This window comes from Triticum aestivum, chromosome 3A, assembly GCF_018294505.1.
Source record: "Triticum aestivum cultivar Chinese Spring chromosome 3A, IWGSC CS RefSeq v2.1, whole genome shotgun sequence".
NCBI classification, from domain to species: Eukaryota; Viridiplantae; Streptophyta; class Magnoliopsida; order Poales; family Poaceae; genus Triticum; species Triticum aestivum.
The window spans coordinates 95,932,005-95,951,820 of NC_057800.1; the positions used below are offsets into that span (position 1 = coordinate 95,932,005).

Here is a 19,816-nt window from a genome sequence, read left to right on the forward strand (position 1 = left end):
TGCTTCACAATGCTCTTGGTGAAGCCTATCCCCCTAACTGCACTGTAGGGTACGATCAGAATGGATTATTGATAGTGGGTGTACAAATCACATGACTGGCAAAAGAAGCCTTCTTATGGACTCAACCTTACGTCCATCCGACAAGAGCCACATCACATTTGCTGACACTGGTAAAAGTAAGGTATTGGGTCTAGGTAGAGTTGCAATCTCAAGGGATCAACACATGGATAAAGTCATGCTTGTTGAATCCCTTGGCTTCAACTTAATGTATGTCTCAATGCTTTGCGATTTGAACATGATCATAATATTTGGAAAATATCATTGCCTTGTACTAATGGAATCTGACAAGTCTCTAGTATTTGAAGGGTATCGAAAAGATGATTTGTACGTGGTAGATTTCTCAGCAGGACCACAGCTTGCCGTATGTCTTCTAGCAAAAGCTTCAAAATGCTGGCTCTGGCATTGGAGGCTTGGGCATGCTGGCATGAGGAACCTCCACACCCTTGCAAAGAAGAAGCATGTCATAGGCATCGAGGGCGTCAAGTTCAAGAAAGATCACTTATGCAGTGCCTGTGAATCAGGGAAGATGACGAGGGCCAAACATCCCTCGAAGACAATCATGACCACTACTCGACCCTTCGAACTGCTTCACATGGATCTTTTCGGTCCCACTCATTACTCAACTCTTACTACTACTGCTTGCCTCTATGGCTTTGTTATTGTTGATGATTATTCTAGATATACTTGGGTGCACATAATCCTTTACAAGACTGAAGTGCAGGATGTCTTCAGACGCTTCGCTAATCGAGCTATGAACAATTATGGCGCCAAGATAAAGCACATCAGAAGTGACAATGGCACTGAATTCAAGAACACTGGCCTTGATACATATCTTGATACCTTGGGCATCACACATGAATTCTCAGCCCCGTACACGCCACAGCAGAATGGCGTCGTCGAACGCAAGAACAGAACACTCATTGAGATGGCCAGAACGATGCTAGATGAATACAAGACCCCAAGAAAATTCTGGCCTGAAGCCATTGATACTGCATGCCATACAATCAATCGTGTTTATCTTCACAAGCTTCTGAACAAGACATCTTATGAGCTCCTTACTGGCAAGAAGCCAAATGTCAGTTACTTCAGAGTATTTGGCGCAAGGTGCTGGATCAAGGACCCACATCACACCTCAAAGTTTGCACCAAAAGCACATGAGGGTTTTATGCTTGGATATGGAAAGGATTCGCACTCCTACAGAGTCTTCAATCTCTTTCATTACAAAGTGGTTGAAACAGTGGATGTGCGGTTCGATGAGACCAACGGTTCACAAAGAGAGCAATTGCCAAATGTGCTAGATGAAGTTCCATCCAGTGAATCAGTCAAGCTTATGGGAAGTGGAGAAATTATACCTTCTGAAGCTAATCCTGAAGAAGAACTTATCATCTCAGCACCTGATCAACATGAAGACAATGCTCAGCCTGAAGACATTCCTTCTAACAACGACAATGATCAGCAAGAGCAAAGTCTTCGCCCTGTACATCCTCGCATTGCCAATGAAGTGCAGATTGAAAGAATAATTGATAGCATCAATGCACCCGGTCCACTCACTCGTTCAAGGGCAAGTCAGCTAGCAAATTTCTGCGGGCACTTCGCATTTGTCTCAATAACAGAACCCAAGAAAGTTGAAGAAGCCTTCATGGAACCTGAATGGATTCAAGCTATGCAAGAAGAGCTTCAACAGTTTGAGCTGAATAATGTATGGGAACTGGTTAAGCGTCCTGATCCACGGAAGCACAATATAATAGGCACCAAATGGATATACCGCAACAAGCAAGATGAGCATGGTCAAGTTGTCAGAAACAAAGCTCGTCTCGTTGATCAAGGATATACTCAAGTGAAAGGCATTGACTTTGATGAAACATTTGCTCCTGTGGCTAGACTTGAAGCCATACGCATACTGCTGGCCTATGCAAATCATCATAACATACTTCTATGTCAAATGGATATGAAGAGTGCTTTTCTCAATGGAAAGATTGAAGAAGAAGTGTATGTTGCACAACCACCTGGCTTTGAAGATTCAAAACATCCTGACATGGTATACAAGCTCAACAAGGCACTGTATGGCCTCAAACAAGCCCCTCGGGCCTGGTATGACACACTCAAATACTTCCTGAAGAGTAAAGGCTTCATACCTGGTTCCCTAGACCCCACTCTCTTCATGAAGACATATGATGTGAACTGTTTGTGTGCCAAATATATGTCGATGACATTATCTTTGGCTGCACCAATCAGAAGTACAGTGAAGAGTTTGGATATATGATGCAAGAGCAATATCAGATGTCCATGATGGGAGAGCTGAAGTTCTTCCTCGGTCTTCAAATACGACAACAACGCAACGGCATCTTCATATCCCAAGAGAAGTATCTCAAAGATTGCCTGAAGAAGTTTGGTATGCAAGACTGCAAAGGCTTCACAACACCAATGCCAGCCAAACATCATCTGGGTCCCGACGACAATGGTAAAGAGTTCGATCAAAAGGTATACCGCTCCATGATTGGTTCTTTACTTTATCTATGTGCATCTAGGCCAGATATTATGCTTAGTGTTTGCATGTGTGCTCGATTTCAAGCGGCACCAAAGGAGTCGCATCACTTAGTTGTGAAGCGAATTCTTCGATATTTGGCTCACACGCCAACTCTAGGATTATGGTATCCAAAGGGCTCAGAGTTTGATCTGGTTGGATTCTCGAATGCTGATTATGCTGGTGACAAAGTTGATCGCAAGTCTACATCAGGCACATGTCACTTTCTGGGACGATCACTTGTATGTTGGTCTTCAAAGAAGCAGAACTATGTATCTCTCTCCACTGCTGAATCTGAATACATTGCTGCTGGATCTTGCTGCGCTCAGCTTCTGTGGATGAAGCAAACACTCAAGGACTATGGCATTCATCTGAAGCAAGTGCCACTTTACTGCGACAATGAAAGCGCCATCAAGATTGCCAACAACCCAGTTCAACACTCAAAGACAAAGCACATTGAAATTCGTCATCACTTTCTCAGAGATCATGTTGTGAAGGAAGACATTGATATCATACACGTCAACACTGAAGAGCAATTGGCAGATATCTTCACCAAGCCTTTGGATGAGAAGAGATTTTGCAAGTTACGGTGTGAGCTAAATATCCTGGAATCCTCAAATGTCCTGTGATCAGGCACACATCCTAACCCTTATGCATATTGATGACTTAGATGTGCAACACACGAAATAAAGTATATCTTCAATCAATGAAGACATACATTCTAAGTGTGAATACATTAATGTGGAATTTGACTTCGGAGCACCACGATAATTGTGCGCCGTGTCTGGGTCTAATACTTCCTATACGATGGGTAACGCCACCACCAAACGTTCTAATTTGAAGTGTTTCACTCATGGCGTTACCTTGCAATGTCTTCACATTTGGTTTGGCTTCGATCTCAACATATCTTCATGGTTATCTTCACTATGTTGATTATAGATACATATATATACTAGTGTTCTGTCCTCTACAGCATTCACTTATAGCTATGTCTTCTTGTTGAATCTTTTGAACTAAGTGAATGTGATCGGACCCTAACCTCTCTATGCTTTCTATCTCAAATTCTATCTCTCCAAATCATATGCATTCTATTGAAACTGTCGAATGTCTTCTCTGTGTCCTTGTCAGCAGAAGATATAGAGACAACCATTAAGTCCGTTATCAATGCTCATTCCTCCACATGAAACCCGGAGAAGTAGGAACGACCACCCGACAATCAAGGCGTGCGTGGGACGTGGAACAAACCCCGAAATTCCGCATAATGGCCACGTGTTCCTCAGATGCGAATCGCCAGGGGCACTTGTGTAATAGCGCAGTGCCGCCCATGTACCTATAAATACACACTTCACAGCGGTCATTATCTCTTCTTCCACTCTCGTACGAACCCTAGCGCCACCGCTAGCCCTCGACGACGCCGGCGACGAAGCGCTTCGCTGCCGCAACCTCTCCGACGCCGTCTTCATGCCGACCGCGGACATTGTCCTCTCCGCCGTCGCCGTAGGTGTCCTCCGTTGCCAAGTTAGGGCACGGAAGATCGAACTGCTCGGCCTCATCTTCCACTCCGTCTAGCAGTTCTTAGTGTGGTAAATAAAACTTCCTTTTTACAGCACTGTTGATCCTATGGATTTGTCACTTTCTACCACAAGCAGTTTCTATTCACACAAGTTAGATCTCTCTCATACTGCATCTCATATCATGCCTAGTATATTCACTTATGCTTCACAAAGTAGTTAGATTCCTCACTTGTACTGATCTCTGGATTCGTACAAATCTGGAACCAACTCCTTATCTATGAGTGAATGTCTTCGCACGATGAGGTCAATGTCTTCTAAACTGATTTATCTTCAAAATCTTCTGAGAATGCATATGACCTCTTCCCCTTCCCTCGCACCTTAATGCTATCACAGGTACATGTCCGTGGGAGAATCCTTTGGTTCTCATAGTCTACATTCATTTGCAGAATTCTTACAGCATCACATAAATTCTCCCGAAGCCAGTTCCTGTTGGTCCAGCAAGCGAAAACCTTTGAAGCCTTTGAACGTGTTGAAGCCTTTCAAGTTAAAGTCTATGGCTTCAGGGAAATCAGTAAGGAAGGGTGGCAGAAAGCGCCATGGAGAAACATCCAGAGATCTGCCAGATGAACTGTCAGAACTGTACAAGATAGATCCTGAAGAGGATTACAATCAGCGCAAGACCCGAATCCAATGGATTCGAAGATATTGGGCAGAACAATGGTTCAAATACCGATTTGTAACCCAGGAATATGCTGAGAAAAATGCCATCAAGAGACCGTGGGGAGACATCCTATACAAGAATCTTCTACCCAGGTCCAGAGATGAAGCCATTGAATAGGGCTTCTATCCCTGCATGGTCCGTGGGCCACAGCCTGCTGATGCACACCCATCGTCACTACTATGGTGTCGTGATGACAATCTGTTCAAGCGCAACTTCCAGTTTGCCCAGAACTCAGCGAAGCAGAACAAGAAGACTTTGGGGTTAGACTTCAACCCTGGTCCCTCAGCACCAAGGGCAGATGGCACACGAGATGCAGAACCAAATGTCATCAGTCCTTTCTACAACCTTGAAGGCCTCATCACCCGCATCTTAGTTCAAGGGATTGCAGTGAATGAGCCTGCAGCTGACGCTGAATCAGAAGAAGCTCCTGCAGTGCCGAAGCCAAAGCAGTTGAAGAAGCCTAAAGCTTCAAAACCTGCCCCTTCACCAAAAATCTCACGGGCGAAGCCACTGGCAACTGCACCTCCTGAAGACAGTGTGCAGTCCGAAGACTTATCTCGAATCTCCAAGCCCCAGAAGGCCAAGATGCCTCTGCCACACACCGGCCAAGAGCTAACTGCTACTGCCATTCTGCACAATGACGCCATTGATCTGTCAAGTGATGAAGATCTAGCAGATGACGCTCTTGAGCAACTCCTCAAGAGCAAAGAAGAAGCAGAAATCTTCAATGATCTGCCTCTCTTTGATGTGACCATCATCCACAACTTCATTGACGAGTGGTTTGACACGCCAAACATCAACTTTGAGGATCTGCAGCTACCCATTGGCCTTAGTGTCGCCTTCCAAGGCACCATTGCTTCAGAGCTAGCTGTCGCCCAGCGCATTGTTGAACTGAAGCAAAAGATTGACTATGAAAAGGCTCAGTTCAAGAAGCATATGGCCAAGCTCAGTGTGCAGGAAGTGAAGAACTTCAAGAGTATGATGCACGAGCTCAAGGAAGCCTTTGTAAAGAAACATGCAGAAGCTCAGGGTTCGCGTGAGCGCATGAAGACTCTGGCTGACAGATGTGTGCAAGCCTATAATGAGGCTGAGAAGCGCAAGGCACTTGGGCGTCCTGGCATCGACCCCAGGATGGCCGCAAAGAAGAAGAAGAAGCCTGCTACGGTTGAACCTGACGCACCAAGGCAGGAAGCAGTTCCGATTGTCTTCCCAACTAGACTGACTGGTTCGAAGCCAAAAGGCCGGTCAATCGCTTCAGAGCTCAAGAAGACAAGGACTGCTGAGGCTGAAGCCAGGAAGAGGAAACACTCTGAAGCCTCTCCAACTGCCTCCTCCAAGAAGAAGAGGAAGACCAAGAAAGACCGGGCTGCTCCCACAGGGCCTTTGATAGTTGAACCTATTTCGATGGTCTATCCTGAAGCTGAACGACAACTGACTATCCATGAGCCTGCTTCCACAGAGGCTCATGAAGCTGAAGACTTTCCAGCAGCTGACCCCATCGCTGCTGAAGACATTGGTCAACATGACCATGTAGAAGATGGTGCAGTCCTTCCTCAGCTTGAGAACAGCGAACTCATCAGCATTGGTCGTCCACTGACGCCAATTGCACAGGATGCTACATGGGCGGATCGTCCACAAGAGGAAGAAGACTATGAGGCCCAGCCCACTCCAACTCCATAGGCATCGCCCGCGTTGCGCAGGCTTCATAAAGGTCCAAGGCCTCAAGTCTCTGCTGAAGACAATCCGGCTGCATCAGCCGCGGAAGAAGAAGTCCCACAAGTTCCCACTCCCCTGTCCCAACAAGAAGCAGTTCTCAAGGAGAATGTGCCCGTGACCGACCCTCCAGCTCGTCAAGTGGAGGATGAAAATCTTGAGGCTGCCACAACCACCAATGAAGCTAATGTGGAGCCCTCCCCAATGGAAAAAGAAGACAGCGAAGCCACTGATCCCGTCACTTCTGTTCCTGAGTCTGCTGCCGGTCCCCAGTTCGACTATCATGTTGAGCACAGGCCTCAGGTACAGAAGCCAATTCTAAGATTGCCAAGGTTCCCAGGTCCTGCATCAGCACCTGGCTCCTTCAATGTCAATGGCTTCAGAGCAGACAACACATTCTTCGATAGCTCCAGGAACCCCTACTCAAGGGAAAGGATATCATCTGACCGGTTCTGGAGCTATCCTCAGCGAAGCTATTACTCATGCATTCTTTACAACCAAGGTCGCATCTTCTCACACAAGCGCCTTGAGATTGAAGCTATAGCTGGTCTGCCCTATCGGGAAAAAGCTTTGGATTGCTTCAAGGAAGTTGGACTGCTGCCATTCGTAACTGACCAAGAGCATTGGAATGAAGAGCTGCTGCTCCAATTCTATGCCACACTTCACATCCACGGGTATAGCAGAGATCCGAAGACTTGGGTCCTGGAGTGGATGACTGGAAACATTCATCACGAAGCCAAAGCCTTTGAGATCATTGAGCTCACTGGCTTGCCCACTCCTGGGGATCTCTACGAGCATGGCTGTCAGCTGCATAGTGAAGCTATTGAGAGCATCTTTAAGAGGCCGGAACCTGATATGAGTCAGATGCTCAGCATGATGAAGCCATTTCCCCAAGATGCTGCTTATCCCACGGAGTTCTTCATTGAAGACCTTGAGTATCTACCAAGAACCATCTATCACATCATCAGGCGAACTCTCTGGCCCATCAAAGGGCACTCTCCACATGCCAAGCTTGAGGGTGCAATGAAGACCTTGGTCTTCTATATTCTTCATGGAAAATGCTTCAATGCACATGACTTATTCATCCTACAACTTGCTGCATCAGGCTCTGATCTGTTTGGCTTGAAGTTCTACGCCCCATGGGTAATACGGCTAATCAAACTTCACTCTGATATCTCATATCAGCCATCTACTCACAATCATTGGATTTTTCTGCCTGATGTGGATATCTCTATTGAAGCCATCTATCCTGAGCCTGCCAAAGCACCTCTAAGTCTTCAGAATGCAGAGCATCAGAGTTTCTCTCAGAACATTGAAGGAGTTGAAGCAGTCACTCGGGTGTATCCTCTGGCTGGCACTACACGTGCACCACACCCTGCTTCCACTGATAGTACAACTGCTCCAAGACCCAAGAAGTGCACTCGTGTTCTCAACGACCGAGAGCTTCTTGTGGCTCTTCATCAGAAACAGGATAGGCATCATGACTGGCTGAAGCGTCAGATGAAAAGCCTCTTGATGGATGTTAATCGCATTCGCAATCTTGCCACCAAGAATGCTTTCGTTGCCCATGAAACCTGTCGCCGCACATGGAAAGGGCTAACGATGATGTGTTCTGAAGATGATCTTCAAGAGGATGGCTTCACTGAGCGATTCAAGTTTGACTCCACACCTCCTCGAAGGGTTGTGTTGCTAGGAACTCCATCCCTTGAAGACTCTGAGTTCTCTTCCTCTGCTGCAATAGTGACTGCCAGAGTTATTGAGGATGAAGATGATGCTACTTCACCGCCACCTCCTTCAGCACGCTTCGACTCTGCTCCAAGCTCTTCAGCACCACCAAACACCACCAACGCCCCTGCTACTTCACCTACTCCTCATGGGAACGAGTAGATGCTCTATGTCTTCGAACCTTTTTGGTCCTTACTGACAAAAGGGGGAGAAGCATATGAGGTTGATAGTCTTCAAGCGGGTCCATATGGGCGGGTGCTTTATATTTTGCTTCGTGCTTACAACTCTCATTTTTTTGCTACATTTGGTTCTTTGAGTTGTAACACTTAAACTCGATGGTCGTCTGCTACTTATCTGCCACTTTGTTTTGCGAAGATAAATTCCGCATGTGTGACGATAAATTCCGCACTTAGATCATTCTGCAGACGTCCATTTTCCATTATGCATGTCATTATCTTCATATACTTTCACATGCATAGTGGATTGTCATCATAAGTTGAAGTGGATATCCACAAGTACAACCTGTCATGTGCATTTGCATTCCAAAAGCAAACTACTCATATGCACATCTTCAGGGGGAGCCCTTGCAACTTATGAAGACAATTCCTTATCCTTTACAATTTCACAGATTATATTCCCCGTTGAAAACTTCAACTAGTTTGTCATCAATCACCAAAAAGGGGGAGATCGTAAGTGCATCTAGTGCCACCCCTAGTTGGTTTTGGAGTATTGACGACAAACCTAGTTGAGGGACTAATGTGTTTGTGAGAATTGCAGGATAACATAGGTAGAAGTCCCTCATTAATTCTGTTTTCCTATCAAAGATGACCCCTAAAAATGTATGAAGACATTGAAGTCAAAGGTGGTATATGAAAATATTCACATTGAAGACTATGACAAGAGAAGACACCATATGAAGCCTATGCAGCTCGAAGACTTAGATCTTTCGTAGTTCTTTTTCTTTTGTGTTGAGTCATAGGAACCACCGTACTGTTAAGTGGGGTCCAAGAGAACCAGTCAGAATGACTGAAGTGATGCCTAACCAAAACCTATTTCTTCGAGTGAAGACTATGAGAGCGAATCTTGTCCAGAGTCGGACAAGTCAGCTTTGCTTGTAGCCCAAGTAAAGTTGCCGTGTGAGTTTGAAATCTGACCGTTGGAACATGTGTCAGTTCCTTAGTGACCCAGGGTCATTTCGGACAAATCAGGTCGGGTTGCCAAGTGGCTATAAATAGCCCACCCCCTACAACCATAAACGGTTGGCTGCTCAGATTCAGAGTACGGCTTTTGTCGTTTGAGAGCAACCCACCTCGAAGCCTTTGAGAGAGAATTCCTTGCGAGGATAAAGCCCTAACCACCCAGAGCCAGAGAGAATTGGGCATCACTTAAGTCTTCGTTGTGTGATCTGAAGACTTATTACACTTGAGGACTGTGCATCCTTCAGCCGGTTAGGTGTCGCGTTCTGAGCATCCAAGAGACATTGTGGATTGCCGGTGAACGAAGCCTGTGAAGGTTTGGGAGTCTACCTTGAAGACTTACCAGAGTGATTGGGCGAGGTCTGTGTGACCTTAGCTCAAGGGGAATACGGTGAGGACTGGGTGTCCTGAGCTGCATGTTCAGGACTGGGTGTTCAGGACTGTGTGTCCTAAGGTTTAAATACCTAGCCGGCCCAACCAGATGTATAGTTGTCACAGCAACTGGAACTGGTCCAACAATTCATTGTCTTCAACGAGTCACTGGTTTCATCTTCCCTTCCTTTTACTTACTGTTACTCCTTGTGAAGTCATTGTATGTTTGCACTATCTTTGTCTTCACTGAGTGACTGCGTGTTTTGTCTGGCTTCACAATATCTTCCTACCTGATCCTTACTACATTGCTTATATTAGTCATTGTGCTTTCACTCTATTGAATACTTGACTATGGCTTGCCTAGTGTAGTCTACCTTCCGCTGCAGGGAAATAGGTTTATTTCTATCGTTTGTCTTCATAACTTCCATGTTTTGAAGACTTTCATAAAAATCGCCTATTCACCCCCCCTCTAGTCGATATAACGCACTTTCAGAAACGACTAAAGATATTCCGGCTGCATCAGCTGATAATCAAGAAGAAGAACCAAGAGATGAAGAAAGAGTTGCTACACCCCCGTCCAACCCTGAAGTTGTTCTCGAGGAGAACGTGTCTGACCCTCCAGCTCCTGAAGTGGAGGTTACCAATACTGAGGCTGCCACCAACACTGAAGCCAATGATGTTGTCATGACTGAAGCTAATGTGACGCCTGAAGCTAATGTGGTGCCAGATGTCGCTGCACCTGAAGCTTATGCTGCACCTGATGCAAATCTGCAGCTTGAAGCCAATGCCTCTGCTCCTATACCACCTCCCAGGCCACACACCATCGAGCAAGCATGTGATCGTGGTCAGCTTGTTACAGTCCGCTGGCCAATTCTGGTTCCTCCGCCTGCTCTCGGACCTCAATTTGCCTATCATGTGGAGCACGGGCCTCAGGTCCAGAAGCCAAAGCCAAGGCTACCACGATTCTCAGGTACTGCAATGTCACCAGGATCGTTTAATCTGAATGGATTCAAGGCACACAGCACATTCTTCGACAGTGACAAGAACCCCTACACAAGGCCAAGAATCTCCTCAGATCGATTCTGGAGTTATCAGCAGCGAAGCTACTATTCTTGCATCTTGTACAACCAGGGGAGCATCTTCCCACATATGTGTCTTGATTGTGAAGCCATTGCTGGACTGCCATGCCTTGAAGAAGCCGTGGGCTGCTTCCGTGATGCGGGTCTACTTAACTTTGTGACTGCCAAGGAACACTGGAATGAAGAACTTCTGCTTCAATTCTATGCTACCCTCCACATACGTGGATACAACAGGGATCCGAAGATTTGGATCCTTGAGTGGATGACGGGCGATGTCCATCATGAAGCTAAAGCCCAAGACATCATTGAGCTTACAACCCTCCCAATCCTGGCGAATATTATGAACCAGGTTGTCAACAACACCAGAATGCTTTGAAGAGCATTTTTCAGAAGCCTGAGCCTAACATGAGCCAAATGTTGAGCATGATGAAGCCGCTACCACGCGACGCTGAATACCCAACAGAATTCTTTATCGAAGACCTAGAGTATCTGCCCCGCACCATTTACCATATCATTAGAAAAACTTTATGGCCTGTCAAAGGACATTCATCTGCAGTGAAGCTTGAAGGAGCAATGAAGACTTTGGTTTTCTATATCTTCAATGGCATCAACTTCAATGCTCAAGACTTCTTCATCAGGCAGTTGGCTGCATCTGGCTCCAACATCTTTGGTCTAAAGTTCTATGCTCCATGGGTAATGTGCCTTATCAAGCTTCACTCTGCCTTCAACTATCAGCCGTCTGCGTGCAATCATCTAGTATTCTTGCCAGAGGTTGATCTGTCTGTTGAAGCCATTTACCCAAAGCCTGCAAAGGATCCAATTTATCTTCACAATGTTGATCGTCAAAGCTTCACCCAGCCCATTGAAGGAGTTCAGGCCGTCTCTCGTGTTTATCCCTTGGCTAGCAACACATGTGCCCCTCACGCCCAAACTGAAGCCACTAGAAGCACCATTGCCCAAAGGCCTCAGAAGCGATCTCGTGTTCTCAATGACCAAGAGCTTCTCGTCGCTCTACATTAGAAACAGGATAAGCATCATGACTGGCTTAAGCGTCAGATGCAAAGCCTCTTGGTGGACGTCAATCGCATTCGCAATCTTGCCACCAAGAATGCCTTTGTTACACATGAAACCTGTCGGAGGTCCTGGAAGAGTTTGACATTGCTCACTGCTGAAGCAGATCTTCAAGATGATGGCTTCACAGAATGATTCAAGTTTGACTCCACTCCTCCAAGGAATGCTCACTTGCGTCGGACTCCCTCACTTGAAGACTCTGACTATTCTTCCTCAGCTGCAACGGTGAATGCCAGAGTCATAGATGATAAAGATGATGCCACCTCACCGCCTCCACCTTCAGCGCGTGTCGACACTGCACCAAGTTCTTCTGCACCACCGGACCTCAACGACGACCCTGCTGCTTCGCCTACTCCTCATGGGAACGAGTAGAAGCTCTATGTCTTCAAACCATTTTGGTCATTACTGACAAAAGGGGGAGAAGCATATGAGTTGATAGTCTTCAAGCGGGTCCATATGGGTGGTTGCTTTACTTTTGCTACATTTGCCAAGTGCTTACAACTCTCGCTTTTGATACATTTGGTTCGTTTTTGAGTTGTAACACTTAAACTTGATGGTCGTCTGCTACCTTTTCGACACTATGTGATGCGATGATAAATTCCGCATGTGCGACGATAAATTCCGCACGAAGTCATTTTGCAGACGTCCATTTTTCATTATGCATGTCATTATTTTCGTTATATCTGTTCATGCATGTTAAATTGTCTTAATAAGTAGACGAGGAGCTCCGCAAGTACAACCTGCCATGTGCATTTGCATTCAAAAGCAAAATACTTATATGCACATCTTCAGGGGGAGCCTTCCTGCTACTTACGAAGACAATGTCTAAATCCTTTACAATTTCACATACTTTTATCCCCGTTGAAAACTTCAACCAGTTTGTCATCAATCACCAAAAAGGGAGAGATTGTAAGTGCATCTAGTGCCACCCCTAGTTGGTTTTGGAGTATTGACGACAAACCTGGTTGAGGGACTAATGTGTTTGTGAGAATTGCAGGATAACACAGGTAGAAGTCCCTCATTGATTCGGTTTTCCTACCGGAGATGACCCCTAAAAATGTATGAAGACATTGAAGACAAAGGTGGTATGTGAAGACATTCACATTGAAGACTATGATAAGAGAAGACATCGCGTGAAGACTATGGAGCGCGAAGACTTAGTTGTTTTGTCATTTCCTTTTCTTCTTTGTTGAGTCATAGGAACCACCGTACTGTTAAGTGGGGTCCAAGTGAACCAGTCAGAATGGCTTAAGTGATGCTTAACGAAAATCCTATGTCTTCGAGCGAAGACAATGAGAGCAAATCTTATCCAGAGCTGGATAAGTCAGCTTTACTTGTAGCCCAAGTAAAGTTGCCGCGTGTGTTTGAAATCTGACCGTTGGAACACGTGTCAGACCCTTAGTGACCCAGGGTCATTTCGAACAAATCAGGTCGGGTTGCCTAGTGGCTATAAATAGCCCACCCCCTACACCATAAATTGGTTGGCTGCTGAGAGTTAGTGCACGGCTTTTGTCATTTGAGAGCAACCCACCTCGAAGCTTTTGAGAGATAAATCCCTGCGAGGACAAAGCCCTAAACACCCAGAGCCAAAGAGTGTTAGGCATCACTGAAGTCTTCTTGTCTGTGTGATTTGAAGACTTATTACACTTGAGGACTGTGAATCCTCCAGCCGGTTAGGCGTCGCGTTCTGAGCATCCAAGAGTCATTGTGGATCGCCAGTGAACGAAGTCTGTGAAGGTTTGGAAGTCTACCTTGAAGACTTACCAGAGTGATTGGGCGAGGACTGGGTGTCCTTAGCTCAAGGGGAATAAGGTGAAGACGCGGTCTTCTAAGTTAAATCTCAGCCTCCCTAACCAGACGTACAGTTGTCACAGCAACTGGAACTGATTCAACAAATCATTGTGTTCAACGAGCTACTGGTTCTATCCTTTCCATCTCTTTATTTGCAGTTGATCCTTGTGAAGTATTGCCTGTTTGCATTATCTTTTTGTCTTCACTGAGTGACTGCTTGTTCTGATTGGCTTCATACTATCTTCCATCCTGATCCATACTGCCTAGCTGCTATTAGTCTTTGTGCTTCACTTCATTGAATACTTGACTATGGCTTGCCTAGTGTAGTCTACCTTCCGCTGCATGGTAATAGGTTTATTTCTATCGTTTGTCTTCGAAACTTTCATGTTTTGAAGACTTTCATAAAAATCGCCTATTCACCCCTTCTAGTCGATCACTAGCACTTTCAAATGGCTTCATTGAAAAGTAGCATATCAGTCACATTTCCTTCCTGTTTATTTTTATTATGGGGGTATCTCATATAGTTTAAATCCTCAAGAATCATCCAGTTTGCTTCATCATCCATTTAAAAAGCCAGCAACCAAATAATAAAATCTCTTCTGGCATCAAGATGGCATGGGGCATATAAATTAGTGTGGCCATTGTTCCTCTGAGTGAGTGGAGGTGAAATGAACAGTGATGGAGAAATCACCGGAGTGGAAAAGTTGCTCAGAGAAGACTTGATCATTCCATGCAATAAGAAGACCCCAGAAGCCCCATGTGATGGAAGGTATTCAAACTTAGAGATTCTTTTAGGGCAGAAAAAATACATATGAGAGCTATAAGAAAAATAACAAAATCATGATTTCTAGCACATGTACTATTCACTATGAAAGTACATGATTTTTTATAGCTCACATCAGAACGTATTTCATGACGAAATTTTACACACATCTATTATACATCTATAAGTACTTGTGTATTTATTTCAGAATTAAAAACTGATTTTTATTTTTTAAAATTTCACGCTTCATGGAGTCCGAGAGCCAAAAAGCCCCAGTCAAGCAAAAAAAGGGAATTACCTCTAAAGTTTTAAAGTTTCCAGGCTTCATGGAGCCTAAGAGCCAAAAAGGCCGAGTAGAATAATAAAAGAAATTAGCTCTAAATGCTCTAAGGATCGCAATCCTTGTCCCAAAAATATTTTCTAGTTCCTACAAAATCCATAGCAAAACATCAACTCCACGCTGTCGTGAGCTCTTGCATTTTGTTCCCTCTCCCGCTTCTCAAATTGCCGCTGAAACACAGATGTGGTGTTGCCTCAGAGGGCTTGGGTTGGAGCCGCCGCCACCACATGAGTCACCTATGACGCAAAATCTAGAAGCATGCGACATGTCTTGCAACTCAAAGAAATCCTCGCCTAACCTGACACTTCGACAAGCACCACTAAACCCAAAGAACGAAGCTTGATACAAAAAAAACATTGACAGGGAGGAAGACGAGCCCGGTCCAGCGGGGGTCCCACTCAGCGGGACCCCAGATGATTATGTATTATGCATTATCTCCATAATGATACGTTATTATTTCTTTTAAAAAGACGCCATACTTCCATCATGATTAATTAATCGCAGTGATTTTTATCATTTAATATTGAGACGGAGAAAAAATGAACTGCCGAATGACATGACATTTCTCGACCGTTGCACCTGATCTCCTATCATCCAACATCGCCATCATCGTCTCTGCAAGGAGAAGAAATTACCAGGAGGAGGAAAGAACCGCTCGACTATCCAACGGCCGCCGTACCACGCCCCCCATGATCGGACGGCCCGGATGAGCCGAACCGTCCATGCATCGCCACTGCGACGTTCTCTCCCTCACTCGCACTGTCGTCCTCCAGTGTGTGTCTGTCTGTGTACCACCGCCCCCTCCAAAACGCCAAAAAAATTCCCCACTTCTGCGCCCTTTCCCCGCTCCCCTCCCCTCCCTCCTCCCGAGATCCCATCCATGGCCGCCTCCTGCCCCCGGATCTGGCCCTGAGGCCGCCATTGCTGGATCCGCCTCCCCCCTCCGCGCCGTCGCGCTCCCTGCCCCTCCGCGCGCCCCGTTGATTGCGGCGGCCTGTCCTTTCCCCCCTTTCTTGGCGGTGCGTTCGTTCGTTGGTTCTTGATCCGTCGCATTTGCGCCGGCGAGCTGCCCGAGAGCAAGGAATTTGCCCTGAGATCTCCGGTCGCCGTTGCTGTCGAAGTCCCCCCCTCCCTGCCTGCCATTGCAATCTCCTGTTGCTGTCGCAAGGTGCGTCTTTTACATAAAATTTCCGCGAGGAATTTCACGGTCGGTTCCCCGGAGGACGGATTTCTCGCAATGGTTCTTTGATTGGGGGAGAATTTGATGTGGTGTTGGTGCCGCCGTATTCTGCCGCCATGTGGAAGCAATTTATCGGCAAGCTGTCGTGGAAATCGCTGAAATCTGGCCCTGGCGGCGGCGGCGGTGGGGGCTCGCCCACGGCGAAGTCCAATCCCATGTCCCCCAGGGAGAATGGGGCATTCGGGAAGCCCCCCGCCTCGCCCAGGTCCCCCTCGGGGGCCGCCGGGGCCGAGGGGAGGTCCAGGGAGGACGCCTTCATCGAGAAGGTGACCATTTGCTGCACGGTGTACGACTTCACCGACCGGGGCAAGGACTCGCCGGAGAAGGAGAGGAAGCGGCAGGTCCTCATGTCCCTCGTCGACTCCATTGGCGCCGCCGAGGAGCCCCTCACGGAGGCCATGATGTCGGCGTGCGTGCGCATGTTCGCTGTGAACCTCTTCAGGGTCTTCCCGCCCAAGGTCCGGTCAGGCAGCACCGCGTCGGAGACGGAGGAGGACGAGCCCTTCTTCGACCCCTCTTGGTACCACCTGCAAGTTGTGTATGAATTGCTTCTGCGGTTTGTGACCTCGCCATTTGTTGACCCCAAGGTGGCTAGGAAGTATGTGGACAGTAAATTCATCTCAAAGCTGCTTGACCTGTTTGATTCTGATGATCCCAGAGAGAGGGACTGTTTGAAGACAGTGTTGCACAGGATATATGGAAAATTCATGGGAAACCGACCGTTCATCCGCAAGGCCGTGAGCAATATCTTCTATAGGTTCGTCTCCGAGGCCGATCATCACAATGGGATATCCGAGCTGCTGGAGGTGTTTGGCAGCGTGATAAGTGGGTTTGCAAAGCCATTGAAGGAGGAGCATAAGTTGTTCCTATGGAAAGCGTTGATCCCACTTCACAAGCCTAAGACAGTGGGTGTATATCTGCCGCAGCTGACCTACTGCATAACACAATTTATAGAGAAGGAACCCAAGCTTGCAGGAACTGTGATTAGGGGTCTGTTGAAGTACTGGCCGGTTACAAATAGTCAGAAGGAGATGATGTTCTTGGGGGAGTTAGAAGAAGTGCTTGAGTTGATTGATATGGCTGAGTTTCAGAAGTGCATGGTGCCATTATTCCGGAGGATTGCGACTTGCCTCAATAGCTCCCATTTTCAGGCAAGTTTCTTCCCCAAGCCATTGATTAATATTTGTCCCTAAACCGTGTCTCCCCGTAACAATTGCTTTTTGTCTTGCAACAATTGCTAGGGTTAGAAATACCGACAAGAAACAAGAAAAGCTTGTGAAACATCAGTAAGAATTTAACATGAGTGTCCTCTGGTAGGAAGTTATCATCACCATTATTTTGTAGAGTAGTTGCGAAGCTGTATACTGGTGCATTCTATTGCTTATTTTAGGTTTTTAGTCGAAGAATGTGCCTGTTCTCTTTCCTTTTCCTTGCACCTTTTAAATTTGCTAGTGTTACTTGCATGGTCCCATGCACCTTTTATGCCATAGTCATTATTGTTTATTATTTGATCAGTGGTTAAACTCATTCCTTGTTGGCTAAAGTGGGACAAAACACCTCAGTTGTTCGCCTTGTTGGTTCTGGTGCAATTGGTGGCCTGCACTTCACTTTGGAAGTCTGTAGAGAGTATACCACTCACATTTAAATATAGACATGAAATACCACGTTATTACTTTGGCTCTATCTTATATCTGGGTGGTTGCACAGTCACAAAAAGGTGAAATCCGCAATCCAAAGGCAGATAACTTGAAACTGGGCCCAATTAATGTGGCAGAATATATTGGTTGAGGTACAAGTTAGGATGATCACAACTGTTTGATAACTTATAAGGTCATGTCATGGTACAAATTATGGCTGCAACCACCCAAATAAATCAGATCCTGGGGTTTGTGGAGCTTGACAATCAATTAGTTAGAATTCTGCTTTCCATTTGATATTCTAATCAATTTATTGGGATATGCTAACCACAGAACCATGATTTGATTAAGGGCGTCATTTGGACTGAAACATCACAGTAGAGAACATCCTTTGATAGCTCAACGCTTGAAAGGAAACAAATCAGTGATTGGCATTGACTACTAAAATACTACTCCCTCTGTCCCATAATATAAGAGCGTTTTTGACATTAGTGTAGTGTCAAAAACATTCTTATATTGTGGGATGGAGGGAGTAGTTAATAGCAGTTGCTCTGGAAAGAACATCAGAAGATTTTTTATGTATACTGTCTTCTCCCCATCGAGTTTCATGTTAGAGAAGTGCATAAATATAAGATTATGAATGACCTAGTAGCACTACGACTGTCTTGGTTCATGACAATTCCATGTCCTGGAACAAGTATTGCAGGTCTTCTCTTGCAGTTTTTGGCCCAATTATTTGTTAAGATTTCATTTTTCTTGAAAAAAAGAGTTAATCTATTCCCTGTCTTTTGGCAGGTTGCTGAGAGAGCCTTATTCTTGTGGAATAATGAACATTTGTTCGATATGATCTCCCAAAACCGTCAAGTGATTGTGCCAATCGTATACCCAGCTCTGGAGAGAAATGCACGTTTGCACTGGAACCAATCGGTTCTCAACGTTACTATGAATGTGAGAAAAATGTTCTTCGACATGGACGAGAGATTGCTTCTGTCTTGCCAGAGCAACTTCCAAGCGGACGAAGAGAAGCGAGCCGCGGCGGAGGAGCGTCGAAGGCTCACATGGGAGCAACTGGAGCGGAACGCTGACCCTGCGTTCCAACCAGCCAAAGCGTCCCCTTCCGCAGCCCCTCCGAGAATCCCCACCGTGACATGACATGGGTCCAAATATACTCCACCCCACCTTCCCTTGCTTCCTAGCTAGCTAGATGAAGTTGCTTGCTTCTCTGGGATACAGAAGGCGTTTTGTTACCTTTGTAAACCCCCACCCTTGCCACAAAGTCTGTAATTAATAGTTGTTGATTCGAAGACAATGGATTCTTGATTTTTTTTGGTTATTTTTGCGGCGAATTCTCGAGTAATGGGCATTGCTTTCTTGGCAAAATCTTGATTGAGATTTACCCCCCAGTGTTCTGTGAAGAGTGGGCGCTACTGACTTTGTATGTGAGGAGTGGCAATTTTGCAGCCATTTTTTTGTATGTGAGATTTCCGTTCTTTTTACAGCGTAATATAATGTCAGATTCACTTGTTTGTTTCTGAACAAAATGCCTTCTCTAACAACATATGCAAGTTACTGTACCTTTTGTTGAGATTTCACTTGTTTGTTTCTGAACAAAATGCCTTCTCTAACAACATATGCAAGTTACTGTACGTTTTGTTGAGATTTCACTTGTTTGTTTCTGAACAAAATGCCTTCTCTAACAACATGAACAATGTGGAGTAGATAGAGGAAGAAAACAGGAGTTGCTGGAATCTCATGAATATCCCTTTTGGCAGCTGTTGGGCTTAGGCTATCCACTTGCTCTATTCCTGTGCCTTTTCTATGCTCATGTGATCTCATGAAAAAAGAACATGACAAACACATTCTCAAAGGGTTATGTAAAGAAAACATCCATAGAACAAGCTATGTCATTCTCACCTGCACCTAAAGCTGAAATGGTATATCCAAATAAACCATAGATCCCCGCCAACTCTTCGCAGTTATCGCTTCGTGCGAGGCCTGATCAGCGATTGTTCTCAGGGTGGCATGTTGCAGGTGGAGCCTGAGCTTGAGTTTAGTTTTTTTTGGGAGGCT

The 19,816-nt window shown here is 45.7% G+C and overlaps 1 protein-coding gene across 1 annotated transcript; it reads left to right on the forward strand.

The window, feature by feature from the left end:
• Window positions 1–15,636: 15,636 nt before the first annotated feature.
• Window positions 15,637–19,103, forward strand: LOC123060472 (serine/threonine protein phosphatase 2A 57 kDa regulatory subunit B' kappa isoform). Its single transcript, XM_044483211.1, has 2 exons — window positions 15,637–17,260; window positions 18,542–19,103. The coding sequence occupies exons 1-2, from the start codon at window positions 16,166–16,168 to the stop codon at window positions 18,896–18,898; spliced, it is 1,452 nt and encodes a 483-aa protein (XP_044339146.1). The 5' UTR covers window positions 15,637–16,165; the 3' UTR covers window positions 18,899–19,103.
• The last annotated feature ends 713 nt before the right edge of the window (window positions 19,104–19,816 follow it).